At 43.1% G+C, this 14,606-nt stretch overlaps 1 protein-coding gene across 5 annotated transcripts in view; it reads left to right on the forward strand.

The window, feature by feature from the left end:
• The first annotated feature begins 4,956 nt into the window (after window positions 1-4,956).
• KAT6B (lysine acetyltransferase 6B) overlaps window positions 4,957-14,606 on the forward strand; it is a 110,561-nt gene continuing 100,911 nt past the window's right edge. For 3 of the 5 annotated variants that reach the window (XM_065639014.1, XM_065639017.1, XM_065639018.1), the window contains exons 1-2: window positions 5,266-5,339; window positions 12,221-13,116. In XM_065639014.1, coding sequence (XP_065495086.1) covers window positions 12,496-13,116 — 621 coding nt within the window. In that variant the 5' untranslated portion in view covers window positions 5,266-5,339; window positions 12,221-12,495. Of the gene's footprint in view, window positions 5,013-5,265; window positions 5,340-6,731; window positions 6,808-12,220; window positions 13,117-14,606 lie in introns of those variants that run through there. The other 2 variants (XM_065639016.1, XM_065639015.1) reach the window with 2 other exon arrangements.

The raw sequence follows: 14,606 nt of genomic DNA on the forward strand, positions 1-14,606 counted from the left end.
TCATATCAGTGCGTTTTATGTGGCAAAAGGAGAAACTTAAACCCAGTATAGCTATAGCTAACAATTTACTGTGGAGCCTAGGTTCTAATCCTTTTTTCTCCAGCAAATTTGTTTTGAGTCACACTTTATATTAAGATTCCATTTGTGAGGTTTTATAAAAGATTAGCAGGTGTTTCTGTGTAAAGCATATCAAGTTTAAATACTTGGGTAGGGTGTTTCAGCTGATGACAAGCTATTGTTATAAAAAACCCTATTGACCCATTGGACTCGTAACAATTGATTACCATTTATTAAAACATCTATTAATCACTTACTAATCCTTTATCATGTGTGTATAAATAGAACCACTGTATGCAGTATTGTGAGATACTGTGAATATGAAAAGCACCATCTTACAGGATACTATCATGTGTAAGAGCCACCTGGTTTTTTCTGCTTTGCTTTTAGCCTTTTCCTTTGCATTCCTAAATTCTATTCATCCTGTTGCCTCTTTAACATGAATACTAGTTGGTGCAGCAAAAAGACATGTTCCTGCTAAGGTTTCAAATCTGTGTTAACAGGCCACTAGTTCCCTCTCCCTGACTAGCACGGCCACTCCATCACCGAATCTCCTGTGGCTGGAGCGGGGCCCTTGTAACTCAGGTGGCCAGATCCTTCCTTAAACTGGCATCCTCTTCTAACCACTGTGCTCTATGCTTTGTATCTCTGGCTGGAGAACAGGAAAAATAATGTACTTTCACCTAACTGAGCTCTTATAGGAACTAATTAATTAAGGAATGTAAAGTACTTCGATAGAGCAGTGTGGTATATTTGCCAGAGTAGAACGGAACGTGTGGGATTTATTATAAAAAGTCACTGTCTCCATCCCTGTGGAATGACAGCTGATCTACCACAAACACTTATTTCCACATTACAGTATGATACCAATTACAACTCCTGAGTTGAGATTGTTATACCATTTACCTTATAATGTTAGTTTCAGGAAATAAAAAGCCCCCAAAACAGTAAGATGGCAGCAGGAGAGTATTTTATACTATTATTCAATTTTATTAAATGTAATAGAGGAGACAGCAAATGGCCAGAAAATATGCTCACAGGTTATTAACTATGTGTGTGCCTGTGTGTGTATAAATATGTGCAGGTACATATTCACATAATCTATATTAGTATTTATTAATAGTACCTACATTGGGCAGTGATGCTCTGTTGTGTGCAGTGCTGAATAGCCTCATATATAAACCAAGAAATAGTCTGTTTGTATTCAGAGGGGTAGATTTAGTTAAATGGATTAATCTTTCAGATTAAATTACAACATAAAAGGCTGTAAAAAAAAAATCACGTAAGTGAAGAAAGAAAAGGCTGTTTTAATTCAGAAGGAATATGAGGTCGAAGGTGACGGTTACGGGGAAGCTGCTGAACCCCTGGCCGGTGAGCTAAGCAGAGGAGGTGGTAGAGGTAAAGGATATACAGGTTCAGTGAATCGGCGGGGACACGCTCAGGGTGACTGCAGAGGCTGGGGAGAAACTCGCTGCACTCTTAGGATGACTTTTCTCCCCAGGGTCACTTCTTACAACAGCGTATGCAGAGGAGGCAATTTGCAGGTGACTGTAGGCATAGATGTGGTTATGTATGGCAATAACAGAATGAACATCCTGGCTCTTTGAAGTCATAGGAAGTTTTGCCAAACTTTGATGGGGGTCAAGACTTCACCTTCTAGCAGCTCCAGAGATAAACAGGGATCTGTCACCACACCAACATGGACAACTATATAATTGTTTCTAAATATGTAACAGCCCCACTAGTTCTAATGGAACTGCACCAGCGATTAAAGCTCTCACAGGGAAATTCTTGTTCTTATATATGGCAGCAATTTCATGCACAAGAATTTTCTCACTGATTTCAAACGAGTGTTCAAACTCCGATTTAGTGTTCTTTTTTGTATACTGATGGATTTGGTCTGCATATGGCTGGGCTTCATTTAAAGGGTAGTCTCCAGCTTGTCTTATACCACTGCTATACATACAGCAGTTTTAAGATTTTTATTTTTGAGAACTGAATTTAACTCAGACCATGTTCAGCCCTTCTTGCTTTCTCACACTTGTGATCCAAAAATAGCAACCTTACATGCATTTTTAGAATAATCTTAAGGACTTTTATGGAGAAGGATCTGCTTACTACATACACTACCATATAGATGTCCAATCAAATATATTTTTCCACAGGGGGGAAAAATATATTCTTTAAATGAGGATATTTAAACTACAATTAAAGCAAAAAAATTAATGGAACAGAGTGAACAGAGCCATAGTACTTCTTTCCAATAGCAGATGAGAGAGAGTGGTTTTGATTGTAGATACTTCTTTTAATATCAGGGACATCTTTTTAGCAGATGGAATGGGTGTATTCAATGTGTAGGTGCCTGGGCACCTGTTACTGCTCAGGGGCATTAACCGTTGTACTTCATCAGTTTGTAGTGGCCATGGGAGAGTAAATCCCCCAAAGTTGGACAGTAGAAGACATGCTGAAGTGTCAATTTTATTGCTTACACTAACTTCCTTGATGGGCTTGTAATTTTTCCATGGATATTTTTAATGTAGTTTTGATTTTTTTTCATACAATAAACCAAAACCATTTCTTATCTAGGTCTCAAACCAAAATGCACACAACACATTAGACATTCTCAATTAGATCCGACGTGTTTCAGGTATTTATGACCTGTCTCTGTAACATGCACTGTCTCAGACTGAACCGCCCTAAATTAACACGATGCAATTCTTTTGAAGTCATTTTTTGGGAAACAGGATAATTGACAGTGATAGTGGATCTAAGTTTGCTGGAGGATGATTCATGTATAAAGAGGTTCATGTGCTTAACTTCACAATTCATACAGTGTTAGGTATACCTGTAAATGTCAAGATCCATAGGAGTTTCTCTTCAAACAAAAGGTTCTTGAATATGTTAGAAACTGGAACATAACACCAAATGACATATTGGCCTATAAAATTTATTTTTAGGAAAAGAATTACATTAAGAAGAAAGAATTAAAGTATTTAAAACAGAGACTTTTCTGATTTTTCTCTGTGCTATTACTTATGTCTTCAGCACACTTGTAATTTCAAAATAGCCAAGCAGATTGTCGAGTTTTCTTCAGTATTTTGTTTCCTGAACTGGGATGTGCCATGCCAAGTTTCAGTTTCAAGAGATTATTTTCCTCTTTTACCACTAACCAAATCATAAATTTCCCAGAAAGAAAAAAAAAAAAAAAGTTTATAATGGAAATGTTGACACAACATTCAGAATAGTATTGCAAATATGACACTCTGTTACAAATTGTGCTGTAATGATTTATATTGTTTCTGATAATTTAAAAGCTATTTTCAATCACAGCCAAGTCCTGCATAATATGTGAACCTTGAAGGATTCTCCAACAAATATTAGGTCACTACACATGTCAATTTCCCGCTCTGTGTTTAAAAGCTGCATCTTGCAGTTAAAAGACTAAAACCTCAGTCAACAGGTATGGCATCATAGGTATTTTCACCCAGTAGCTTTCTGTAAGTAGGTCATTCAATTTTACAGTGCTCTGAAACACCACCAAAGAGCTTCCTTATACAGTATCTCCAGCAATTGACTTTGAAAAAAAGTTGCAGTAAACCTTAACGCTTACTATTTTATTACAGAAACTTTGTTCACCTGCTGGTCTGCATCCAACACATGGTCTTTCCCAGAAAGACCTTAATTTATTGTAGGTCATTTTTCACCTGCTCTAAAAGGAAGGTTGTTGTGTTTGGTTTTGGTTTTTTTTTTCCTTTCTGTGTTTTCTTTTTCGGGAGCAGGTATTAATTTTACAAAACTTTGCAGACAGGCCCCTAATGCAACACGTCACCCAGGAGACATGGAAAAGAGGCTGTCTGGGAGACCTCTGAGATGGGTCACGTTTCAAGTTTGGGAAGATGAGGTGTGTCCATCTGGTACTCGCTTGAGTAGATGCTCAGGTAGGCACATTACCTCTTCCGCCCTTGCATGGCACCCTATGGTATATTCCCCGCAGTATTTTGTCATGCCGTACTTCAGTGAGAAGGGGCGTTTGCTCAGCCACAGCTGAGAAAACCAACACGGGTATTGGAACTTCGACACGTCGAGTGGCCTTGGGCAGCATGGTGCAAGACAGCATGGAGAAAATGTTTAAGCAAGTTTTCGCTCCATATGTGCTATCACCTTGTCCTTTGAAATACACTCTTCAGAACATCTTGTTACATTCACAACAAACCCAATGGGACGACAACATCTATAATTTGCACACCCTCCTTTCATCCTTCAGACTAATTATGGTCGCCTCAAACACGGCCCTTTTCCTGCAGACCGAGGAACAGTTCAAGCCCTTTGGGAAGGATTTGCCAAAGCCTGCCTGTGGTGGTGCTGCCATCGAGACGATTTACATCGTCCCACATTGGACAACACCCCAAGCCCCCGCGGGCGGCGGGCGGGCCCCTCGGCGGGGCGGCGGTGGACGCGGCCCCTCCGGCCGCCTTCCCGGCCTGCCGCGGGGACGCGCCTCCCCCCAAACTTTATTGCCTTTTCCCCCCATTTCTCTTTTCTTTTTCTTTTTTTTTTTGAGGGAAAAAGGTGGGGGGAGCTCAATTTCCCACTTGCCAACAGCAGATAAAAAAGTGGGGAGGGACCTCTTCTGTCACAGCCTATGTAGATTAACCTTTCAATTAGCTGTTATCAGGTCCTGTGTCTTAGCACCAGTCCTCGCAATCTGCGCCCGCTCGGCACCGGGAAGGGTGGGTTTAGTGTTTTAATTTCTCAATTAATGATAATTGTTCGTGTGGCTCCCCTCCCCCGCCTCGCTCCCGCCGTGAGCTGAACGCTTGTGTCTGATCTGCCCGTCCACCTTTTAGTACTTTGGAGTGAGAAGAGGAGCCCCGCGGAGGAGGAGGAGGGGAGACAAGGTATTCTCTCTGTATTCATCTTCTTTTTCCCCCCTCTCGCGAAGGGGCTTAGAGAAGGTAACTGGTGCAATCAATCCGCTGGCTGGGGATTCCCTCCACCCCCTCCCCGGCTCGTCTGGCTCTCCTGGCTGGGTCTCTTCAGTGTGTATGTGTTTGGGGAAGGGGGTGGGGGGAGGTTGTGTTGTTGTTGTGTTCCTGGCTCTGGTTGCAGCCAGGAGAGAGAGCGAGAGAGCGAGCGAGAGACAGAGAAGGAGAGAGCGAGCGAGAGAGAGAGGAGCCGCGATCGCGTTTCAGGGGCAGCACATTCCGCAGGAACCGCTGCTGCAGAAACACAGGCAGAGAAAGGAGGTCATTGCAAGCAAAGGGGGGAAACCTGCATCGGAGGTTAGATTCCCAGGAGTTTATGTGGGGGCTAACAGGGAGCATGCGATGGGTTTTGTTTTGCATTGGGTGACAGGCTGCAATTTGCCATAATAACCCCCTTTCCCTCCCCTCTCTCAGTGCAGGGGGCTTGTCACTAGGCTGGGCACTTTTTTTTTCCCTTTGCATTGGAGGCTGATGCACGTGTTTGCAGACACTTGCGCTCGGTAAATGCGTTGCAACGCGCTGCGTTTTGCAGGGGAGGGGGAGCAGCAGCAGGAGGTGATGGCTGGGTTGGATGGGGTGGGGAGAGGGGGAATGGAGTGGCGGAGGGAGGCAGGGGATGGCTGAGGTTTTTGTGTTGCATGCTCCCACCCTGTCTTTCCGAGGCGGCAATTGTTCCTTCGCAGACGGGGTGACAGAGAAGTCCCTGTGCTTCGCATGGCGAAACTTGCAGGGACCTGCATGTGGCTGTAGAGCTGGGAGTCATTGTCGCCGTCCCCGTTCCCACCCCCTCCTCTCCTCCCCTCCCTCGGCGGTGCGGGGTGCGTGTGTGCGCGATAAGCGGCTGCCAGTGCCAGCACCTCGGGAGGGCTCTGCCGGCAGCGTGCTGTTCCATCTCGCCCGCCCGGGCGAGTGGCAGCATCTGAAGCACGCGCGTGACGCTCAATATTTAAGGCTGCTTATTAGTGTGTGTCGCGCGCCCGCCCGCCCTGCTGGGCTGGTTCAGGCGGCCGCCGCCGGTGTCTCTTGCTGGCGATCACCCTCTCGAACAAACTTCAGGAGCGGGTGGGGCGGTGGCGGGTGGGGGAGGGTAGCGAGGCCGGGCGGGACCAGACGGACAGCAGTGGTAGCCAACGGGAAGGCGAGCTTGCGAGTGCGCTCGCCTCCGCCTGCTGCGGGTGACCAATCGGTGGCGTTCGAGGCCCAGCGGTGAGGCGGGCCGGGCGGGCCATGCGGGTGTGTGGCGGCCGTGGCAGCCAATAGCAGTCTCCAGGCCCGCCCTTTCTCACTGGTGGGCGGGGTCGTGCGTGAGGGAAGGGGCGTGCCTCGTGATTGACACGCCCTGCCTTCCAATGGGAGAGACCGGCTGGTTGCTGGGCGGAACAGGGCCGGGGTGGGCGGTTGATGGACACGGGCCCGCGGCCTGTGAGCGTGGAGCGGCGTGCGCAGGATGGCCCAATGGCGGGCGCCGGTGGGCGGGGCGCGGGGGTAGGTAAGGTTTTAATGAGACTCCATTGGGCTGTAATCAGTGTCATGTCGGATTCACGTTAAGTACAACAGGGCGAAACAAAATGGCGGCGTAGGTGAGGCGAGCCGAGCCGCGGCGGTAGGGGGAGTCGCGGCGGCCGCCGGCAGGGGGGCAGCGCGGCAGCGGGGGCAGCCGCCCCGGCGCAGTCTGGCAGCGGGAGCAGGGGAAGAGCCGGCAGCAGGGGGAGCCGCTGCGGCGCCCGGAGGAGGCTCCTCCCCCCGCGGCCCCGGTCCCGCGGAGGTGAGTGGTACCGGGGAGGGGGGCCCGCTCAGCCTGCCTCCCGCGGGCGCGGCGGGGGGGCCGGCGAGGCCGCTGCCCCCGGCGCCGCCCGCCCGCCGCCCCCGCGGGTGGGTGCAGGTGCACGCCGTGCCTCGCCGGCTGCCCTGTCCGGCGGGGTCGCCGTGCCCCCGGAACGGAGCCTGCGGGCTGCGGCGTTCCGCCCCGGAGGTGAAGAACCCCGGAGCCAGGCCGGGAGGGTTCGCCAGGCAGCCCCGGCCCCTGTCAGATACAACAATGCCTTGGCGCTCGGCACTAGGCGTTGCACGTCTCCGTGGCACGGGTGTACTGCAAAAACCCGAACTAACTTGGGGAGGGGGATGGTCAAGCCTCTAAAACCACGTTTCAGAAGTGACGTTCACACCGTGTTTTCTTTGCCCAGACCTCGCCTTTAGCATTCTGTCACTGAGCATTGAAAATCACCCACTCTGCAAAAAGCAAACCGGTACGCTTTCTGTTGAAAATCACTGTCCCAAGAAAAAAATGTTTCCAGTGAAACCCCCTTCCCAGGTTAACTGCTGGCGATGGATATTACCTTCCCGTGCTCCCCAGTATCATATTTTAAAGTGTTCAGAACTTCCATGGAAGAGGGTGGGAAGGGTGAATTTGGGTGATTTTGCTGGTGTCATGTTGTGCTGATGCTGCTTCCTCTGGTGGTGCTCGGTGCCGTCACGTTGTGAGCCGCTTTTTAGCATATGATCTTAGAGTAGCCTTGTGGGGTGCCGCAGAGTGCAAGCGCCTTGTCAGTTTGATTCACGTGGACCACTCTTGCTCCCCACACCCCTAAGACTCTTGGTGTAGTTTTGAAGTTACTATACTGTCTCCTCATGTGTCTGTTTAAAGCATGTGCAAGTGTCATTGCCCTTCCTTATTATGATTGAAAACTGTATGTCGTATAAAGAGTAATGCAATAGCAGGTTTCCTGATCGGAGTAATTTTAGGTGTCATGTGTGCTGGGAGTCCTTGCCAGGACTGCTTTCTCTCTGTCTCTTTGTAGGTGCATGTATTTTGCAATGGGGAAACAAGTATCATCCCTCTTTTGCATCATTAATTGAGATGGGGGTGGAATACAGAGTTGATTAGCTACATAAGTAATGGCTTGGAGGAAAGAAAAATGGCAAAAACCTTTCTGCTTCCTCTTCCTCTGCTGCAATCCTTACCTGACCCTGATGCTGCAGCAGAGAGCTGGCCTGCTGCTGCTTCTCCTGAGTGTGTGCAGAGCAGGTAGGAGGGAGCAGAAGAAAATTGTGCTTCGCAGGTCACCGGCAGGTTGCACAAGTTGCTGTTGTCTCTCGCTCCCCACCTCCCTCCCTTTCTATTTATCTTTTAGGTAGCTGTGTTAACCTCAGTTTTTAAAAGCTTAACTGGATTTACATTTAAGACAGTCAAAGTGATTTTTTTTTTTTCATGAATTTCTCAAAGAGAAGTCTTTAGATTGTATTTTCTGAAATGCTTTTGGATACTTGTGCAATAATTTTTAGTTTTGTTTCTTGGGGAGGGAGGGAAGCATAATGACTTTTTTTTTTGTCTTTCTGAGTACACAGCTTGTTTTCACGGTCTGAATCACTTGGAAATAATTCCAGATACTAGTTCAGTCTAAAAAAGACTTCATTACAGGATTATAGGATTACTGATGACACCTGAGATTGACATGTTCAGTCAGTGCATTCTTTAATTAGAATCGGCTGTATAATAGGTGTGTGTTTTATAAAGGTCATATTTACATTCATTCTAAATCCCAAGCTGCAGTTTTGCAACTTCTTTGTATTTATCTGATAATTTATGTCTCAGGTAAAGGGACAAGCCTTGACTAGAGATGGCTTTTCATGTTTTAAAGGTAATGTACTTTACATTCTGAATGCTTATGTTCTGCAGGTCCTCAGTAGCGGACCTGTTAACAGATTTGGTCAGTAATACAGTGTAGTCAAACTTTCAAATATTCATGTCTTCAAAATAAGGTACTATAGAGTGTAAAAGCTGAAATATGACTTATGACATAGAAAGAGCTCAACACCGTTGACATAACTTGGAAGTGGCTCTGTGCACTTAATAGTTTGGAAAATCTAATCTGCGATTGGATGGGTACTGTTAAGGGTTTGATTGAAAGTTATTTAATTACAAGGGGAAGAAGATTAATAAATAGACATGAGTCCCTGCTACTAAATTATAATCACTCTTAAAAACTGGTATTTCCTCAATTTGTTTAGGTAAGCATCACACTTTTTATATGAAATGATGTATGACCACTGTTTTGTGGGTTTGATGAAGTTAAGCTCTAAACTTATAAACTCAAATGTCATTTTGAACTTTTGTGAGGCGTCTTATGTTGAATCTGGAAGGTTTGTTGCTAAAGCAGTTTGTCTTTATCCGGTCACTGGGCATGTATATGTATCTATCTCTCTGTATTGCCAATTTTGGATGAATCTGTTCTGACTTGATTTATGACAGACCTCTTTAACTTATAGCTGCAGGATCACTCAGCTGAATTATGTTGCTGGCAGAGATATTTGTTATTACGAGGATATTCTGAATCTCATGTATGGGTGACCTTGTCGTATCAGCTGTGGAGATCAGGGTCCTACACTTGAAATACATATGCAATCAAGGTGCGGAATAACAGGAACTCTAGGTTGTGGTAAAATATTTCCAAAATTGGATCGGATGAGCTTTGCATGGTTTCCTAAAGCAGAATGAATTTGGATTCTGTTGGTGTGAATTTAAGATGTCTTGATTTTCCTCTTGAAATATCCTGTCCTGTGTGTTGGAAACTGTGCTCCTGCTGATACACTCAACTAGTGTTGATTTAGTAGGCGCTAGCATGCAGGAGGTTGTGTTACACATAGGGAGTTTTAAGTAAATAAGTAAAAATGTAGTTCTGAATGTATATTGCTGTGAAAGTCGTGTACCAAGCAGTAGACTTTACATGAAGATACAGGTTTATGTTCACCTTTTGCCACAGTCACTGGCCAATAAAAATTCCTGTAACCCACAAGTTATAGCACTTATACTGAAATGTTCATCAGTGCCTAGGTGCTTGGAACAAGCCCTGCACTGTGTGTTCTGGAATTTAATGGAAGTGATGTGGTTGCTTGTATGAAACTTAACATAACAGTACTGCAGTACATTTAAAAATGAGGCAAGTATGTCTGACTCAGCAAATGCAGCATTCAGCATTTAATTAGGTACTGTCTTCATGAAGGTTCAGTATAACAGCCTAACTAAAAAACTTTTAAACTTAAAAGTAGCTTTCTAGGAATCTGAGGCTCTATTATGTAGCTACAGAGAACTTCCAAGTTTATAGGCACAGAGTATAATATAGTCTCAGTGAGAATGAGCCTCCACTATATAGAGAGTTCTGCTTTGTTGTGTTATTGTATTTTCAGTGTCAGAGTTGTGAGAGAATTTGTGGGAGTCATGATACCGTGGAAACTTTTCCCTATGTTTGTCTGCATTTTGCAGCTACAGTGTTATTTTGGGATTATCTGATAACAGTGAATATAAACAGTGCTGTTAGAGAAAGAATGGCTTTTGCTAGCCGGATAAATTAAAATGTCTGTTTATAGAAAAAGTTATTGTTTTATTACAAATACTTGAAATACACAGAACTGTTAGCAAATATAACTGTCATGAATACAGACTAGAAGCAAGAACCAGGATCCAATCCATGTAGATCAATAAGGTTCAGTATGAGAGTCAATTAAACATTCAGGCCCTGCATTTGTATCAGGAATGTGTGTTTTCATTCTTGCTGTCAGTTTAACTGTCATATTTATAAATCTGAAAATTCTTAAGCTTCAATCAAACCTAAAGAATGGCAAACTCATACAGTTACTAATATTTCTACTATTTGGGTATAGAAGAATTCTATATTCACCGATAACCAGCTGCTCCTTTGTTACTAATCCTGTTGTGTAGGTGTAATAATGTGTGAAACATGATCTGGAGTTTATATTTAAAGAGATTTTTGAGGGGGAAGACAGAGGAGAAGATATTGGGACCAAAAGTCTTCTTTGTAGTCGTTTGCTTCATAGTTGCAGAGGAATCTTTTTAATGAGTTGAAAATAATTTAGATTACTGCATCAGTTATTTTTTTCTTGCTATTCATAATTTACGCAAGTTTTAAACATGATTGAATTGCAAGATGACTTGGATCTGATTTTCATTCATTTATTCAAAACTTGTGTAATCATAGATATTATTGCTAGTTGTAGGCTGCTTGCCATATCTTTGTAAATGTAGTTTCAGATTAACTCAGGTTTAGATTTTTGCTGTGAAACTGGTGAATCTTCTGCTTTACAAGACAGCCCATTTATTGATGAATATTTTCCTCTTCTGTTTTTTATTTGTTTTTCTTTGTTTTGAAGTCATTATACAATTCTGTTAGTGTCTTCAAAAGTGCTTCCTCACATTCAGTGGCAGAAAAAACAAATACCTCAAATATATTTATTTATTCATTAGGTGACTACTGTCTTAGTTTAATTTGTATGGCTTTTTTCTTTTTTATATTGTCCTGCAGAATGAATAAACTCCTGATCAAGATGTTTGCAGGTTTCTTATTTAAGTTTTGTAGCCGCTGAATTTTTCCTATTGGAGTGATATATTCCATAATAAGTAAACCAAATTATGTATTAAACTGGGAGTCACCAAAATGTATTTTGTCAATGTGACCTCTTTATGTCTTCATGCTGACAGTGTATTTATCTGAAAATGTCTCCTGTTACTTCATCTTCATTTCTATTCCTAGAAGTTTGTATCAAAGATGCATGCCTCTTTACAGCTTAGAATGAGAAGTGCCTTTGAGTCCTTTTTGTATCACAGGGTTCCTAGTTATTAATGAAGGATGTAATACTAGTGGCTCAGTTCTCTTGTTTTGCTTTTGATTTTTGAGTTGTATAATCAACATACGGCATGGCACTTAAAGGCAGTATGCTGTAAGAAATGGCTGTGGTTAATAATTTGACTTTCATCGGTTGAGGATTGTTTTTTGGTCGGTTGGGGTTTGTTTGTTTGTTTTAGTGCAAGTATAATCCACAGAGACAGCAATTTTCTTATACCAGTGGGTCTTGGAATGATTTGTAGGCAGAATATTTTCAGATCTCTGGCTGAATGGAAGGTGTCCACCAGTTTAGTAGCAGGTTAAGTGTTGTGGTGATGGAATTAAAGAAAACTAAATCCACTGCATGTTATGAGAAGTGGAAGGATTTTTATGATGACTTGTGTGGGGTGGGAATTGGTGAACATTTCATAAAAGTTCACAAAGATTTTTGTGTACTGCAGTATCTACACTATGAATGCAGTCTGCATGCCTTATATTTCTTTTTACTACTTCAGCATTAACTATATTCTTTTCCTGCCTCTTCTTTCTTTCTTTTTAAAGGTTGCAACAAACTTCCTTGTAAGGATATACCAGTATCATCACAAATGAATCCTCTCTGCCTTTCCCTAACAGTGAAGTAATTGGAAGTTTCAGTCAGCTGGCATTTCCCTGCCTTCTCCGACTCCTCAGGATGGATATTTTTGAGATGCATCCAAGAAGTGTGTGGAATCCTTTGATTTGTGTCTGAGGTGTGAACAACCTCTGAAAGATCTGTTAAAAGGATAAGGAGGAACCTCTATGGGTAACCCTTGGCTGGAAACAATTACTGGTCAACCATGGTAAAACTTGCCAACCCTCTTTATACGGAGTGGATTCTTGAAGCTATACAAAAAGTTAAAAAGCAGAAACAAAGGCCTTCTGAAGAGAGAATATGTCATGCTGTTTGTGCTTCCCATGGATTAGATAAGAAGACTGTTTCAGAACAGTTGGAACTTAGTGTTCAAGATGGTTCTATTCTTAAAGTTACCAACAAAGGCCTTGCGTCCTACAAGGACCCAGATAATCCTGGACGGTTTTCATCTGTTAAACCTGGCACTATTCCTAAATCTGTTAAGGGATCTAGAGGAGCTTGTAATGAGCTTCGTAATGTGGATTGGAATAAACTCTTGAGAAGAGCAATTGAAGGGCTTCAAGAACCAAATGGCTCCTCCCTGAAAAACATAGAGAAGTACTTGAGAAGTCAAAATGACCTAGCAAATATTTTCAACAGTCCTGCCTTTCAGCAGAGATTGCGTCTGGGGGCCAAACGTGCTGTGAACAATGGGCGATTACTGAAGGATGGACCTCAGTATAGAGTGAATTATGGCAGTTTGGAAAGCAAAGGAGTACCAAAATACTCCAGCACTTTCCCAGCTTCTCTTCCACCTGTCAGCCTTCTACCCCATGAAAAAGACCAGGTAAGTCTGAAAAATGAGAGCGAACGTAGTAATCCAAAAATGGTTCTTGTTGTTCTTTGTTTATTTACGTAATGCAAAAATAATGATGATTCTTGTTCTTTATTTGCCTGTTTAAATGTGTAAGTGAGGATGCATGTCAAAGATCCATGTAGAATCAGGTCTGGTGAAGGAAGTTTACTTAGCTCCCTCTATCTTGTGATTCTGTGCTGGATAGTTTGCTCTTTGGATTTTCAGCAGGTAAACAGAGCACCAGGGAAGAGTACAGCTGCATACTCTCTTCTAGGTGTGAGACTCTTCTGTCTTGCCTGGTGGACTGGTGTTGCCGAAATGTGTGATGTGATTTGATTGTGGCCTTTTACCTTAATTTTACACCTGGGCATACTGATTTTCTTGTAGTTTGAACACCACCTGAAATACTACCAGTAGGTCTCTTGATATTGAAGACTGTTAGAATTATTATTTTCAAAGATAGTTGCATGTAGCTACTTAGCTTTAAAACTACATTTACTAGGAACTGGAGTTAATGTAGATATTGTAGGAATATAAGTGAAGATGTCAGAGAGACAAATTGAGCTGAACTGCAGAATCCCCCTCCTATATCAGTTTTGTTGGACTTCCTACATGTGTTTATTTTCGCTGTTACTTGAGCCCTCTTTTCAGGTTAATTATTCACAGGGTTTAAGCCTTGAGGGAGAAGGGGGTGTCAGTTAGTGTTTTATTTGTGAAAGGATAGTGTCAAAGACACGTCTGTAGGCATTCTCTGTTTATTCCCCATTTAGTATGGTGAAGTGTGTTTTGAATTTTCAGTGTACTTGGAAAAGAGCTACCTATTCTACTTGAATTGGGTTGCTTAGAATATTTGTAAGTGGTGGTGTGTGATGTTGGGGTGTGTGTGTTGCCCCACCCCCCTCCCCCCACCCTTCTCAGTGGTAAAGTTTTGCAGTTCTTTTTGGCATGGAATAACCTAGACAACTCTGTCATTGTAGAGCTGCCATTGTGTCTCCTGGAAACTGCATGATGGTTTTCACTCGCCTTTTTCTTTCAGCTGGTTATAAGGTGCTGGAGGGTGCAGAGTAGAAAGTGCTTGTATTAGAAATAGTGAAGTTTACAAAAACACTTATTTGTGGAACTGTCAGAGGTGACACTACAAATGTTGGTAGCTGTAGGTTGATTTTTGTGAGCTTCTCTAAATATGTGTTAAATATGGCTGCTGTTATATGTGGATATCTGTTTCTGTCAAATTGGACTTTGTGGGTGTTTGAAGAGTGCACAGGGATTCAGGCTCAATAACCAGAATGGAAGTTCAGAAGTGTTGCTGACTGTGATTACTGCTGTAGCCATACACTATAAAGATTTAATTACTTGTAGTGATAAAGCTGTCTGTTTAAGTATTATCAGAGATTCTTCTGTAATTCTGATACTTTAGTGGCATGAAAAATTTGAATACTGGAGTACTGAGCAATTAGAATAGTTTAATAGTATGCTGCTTC

This window comes from Caloenas nicobarica, chromosome 7, assembly GCF_036013445.1.
Source record: "Caloenas nicobarica isolate bCalNic1 chromosome 7, bCalNic1.hap1, whole genome shotgun sequence".
Classification (NCBI taxonomy): domain Eukaryota; kingdom Metazoa; phylum Chordata; class Aves; order Columbiformes; family Columbidae; genus Caloenas; species Caloenas nicobarica.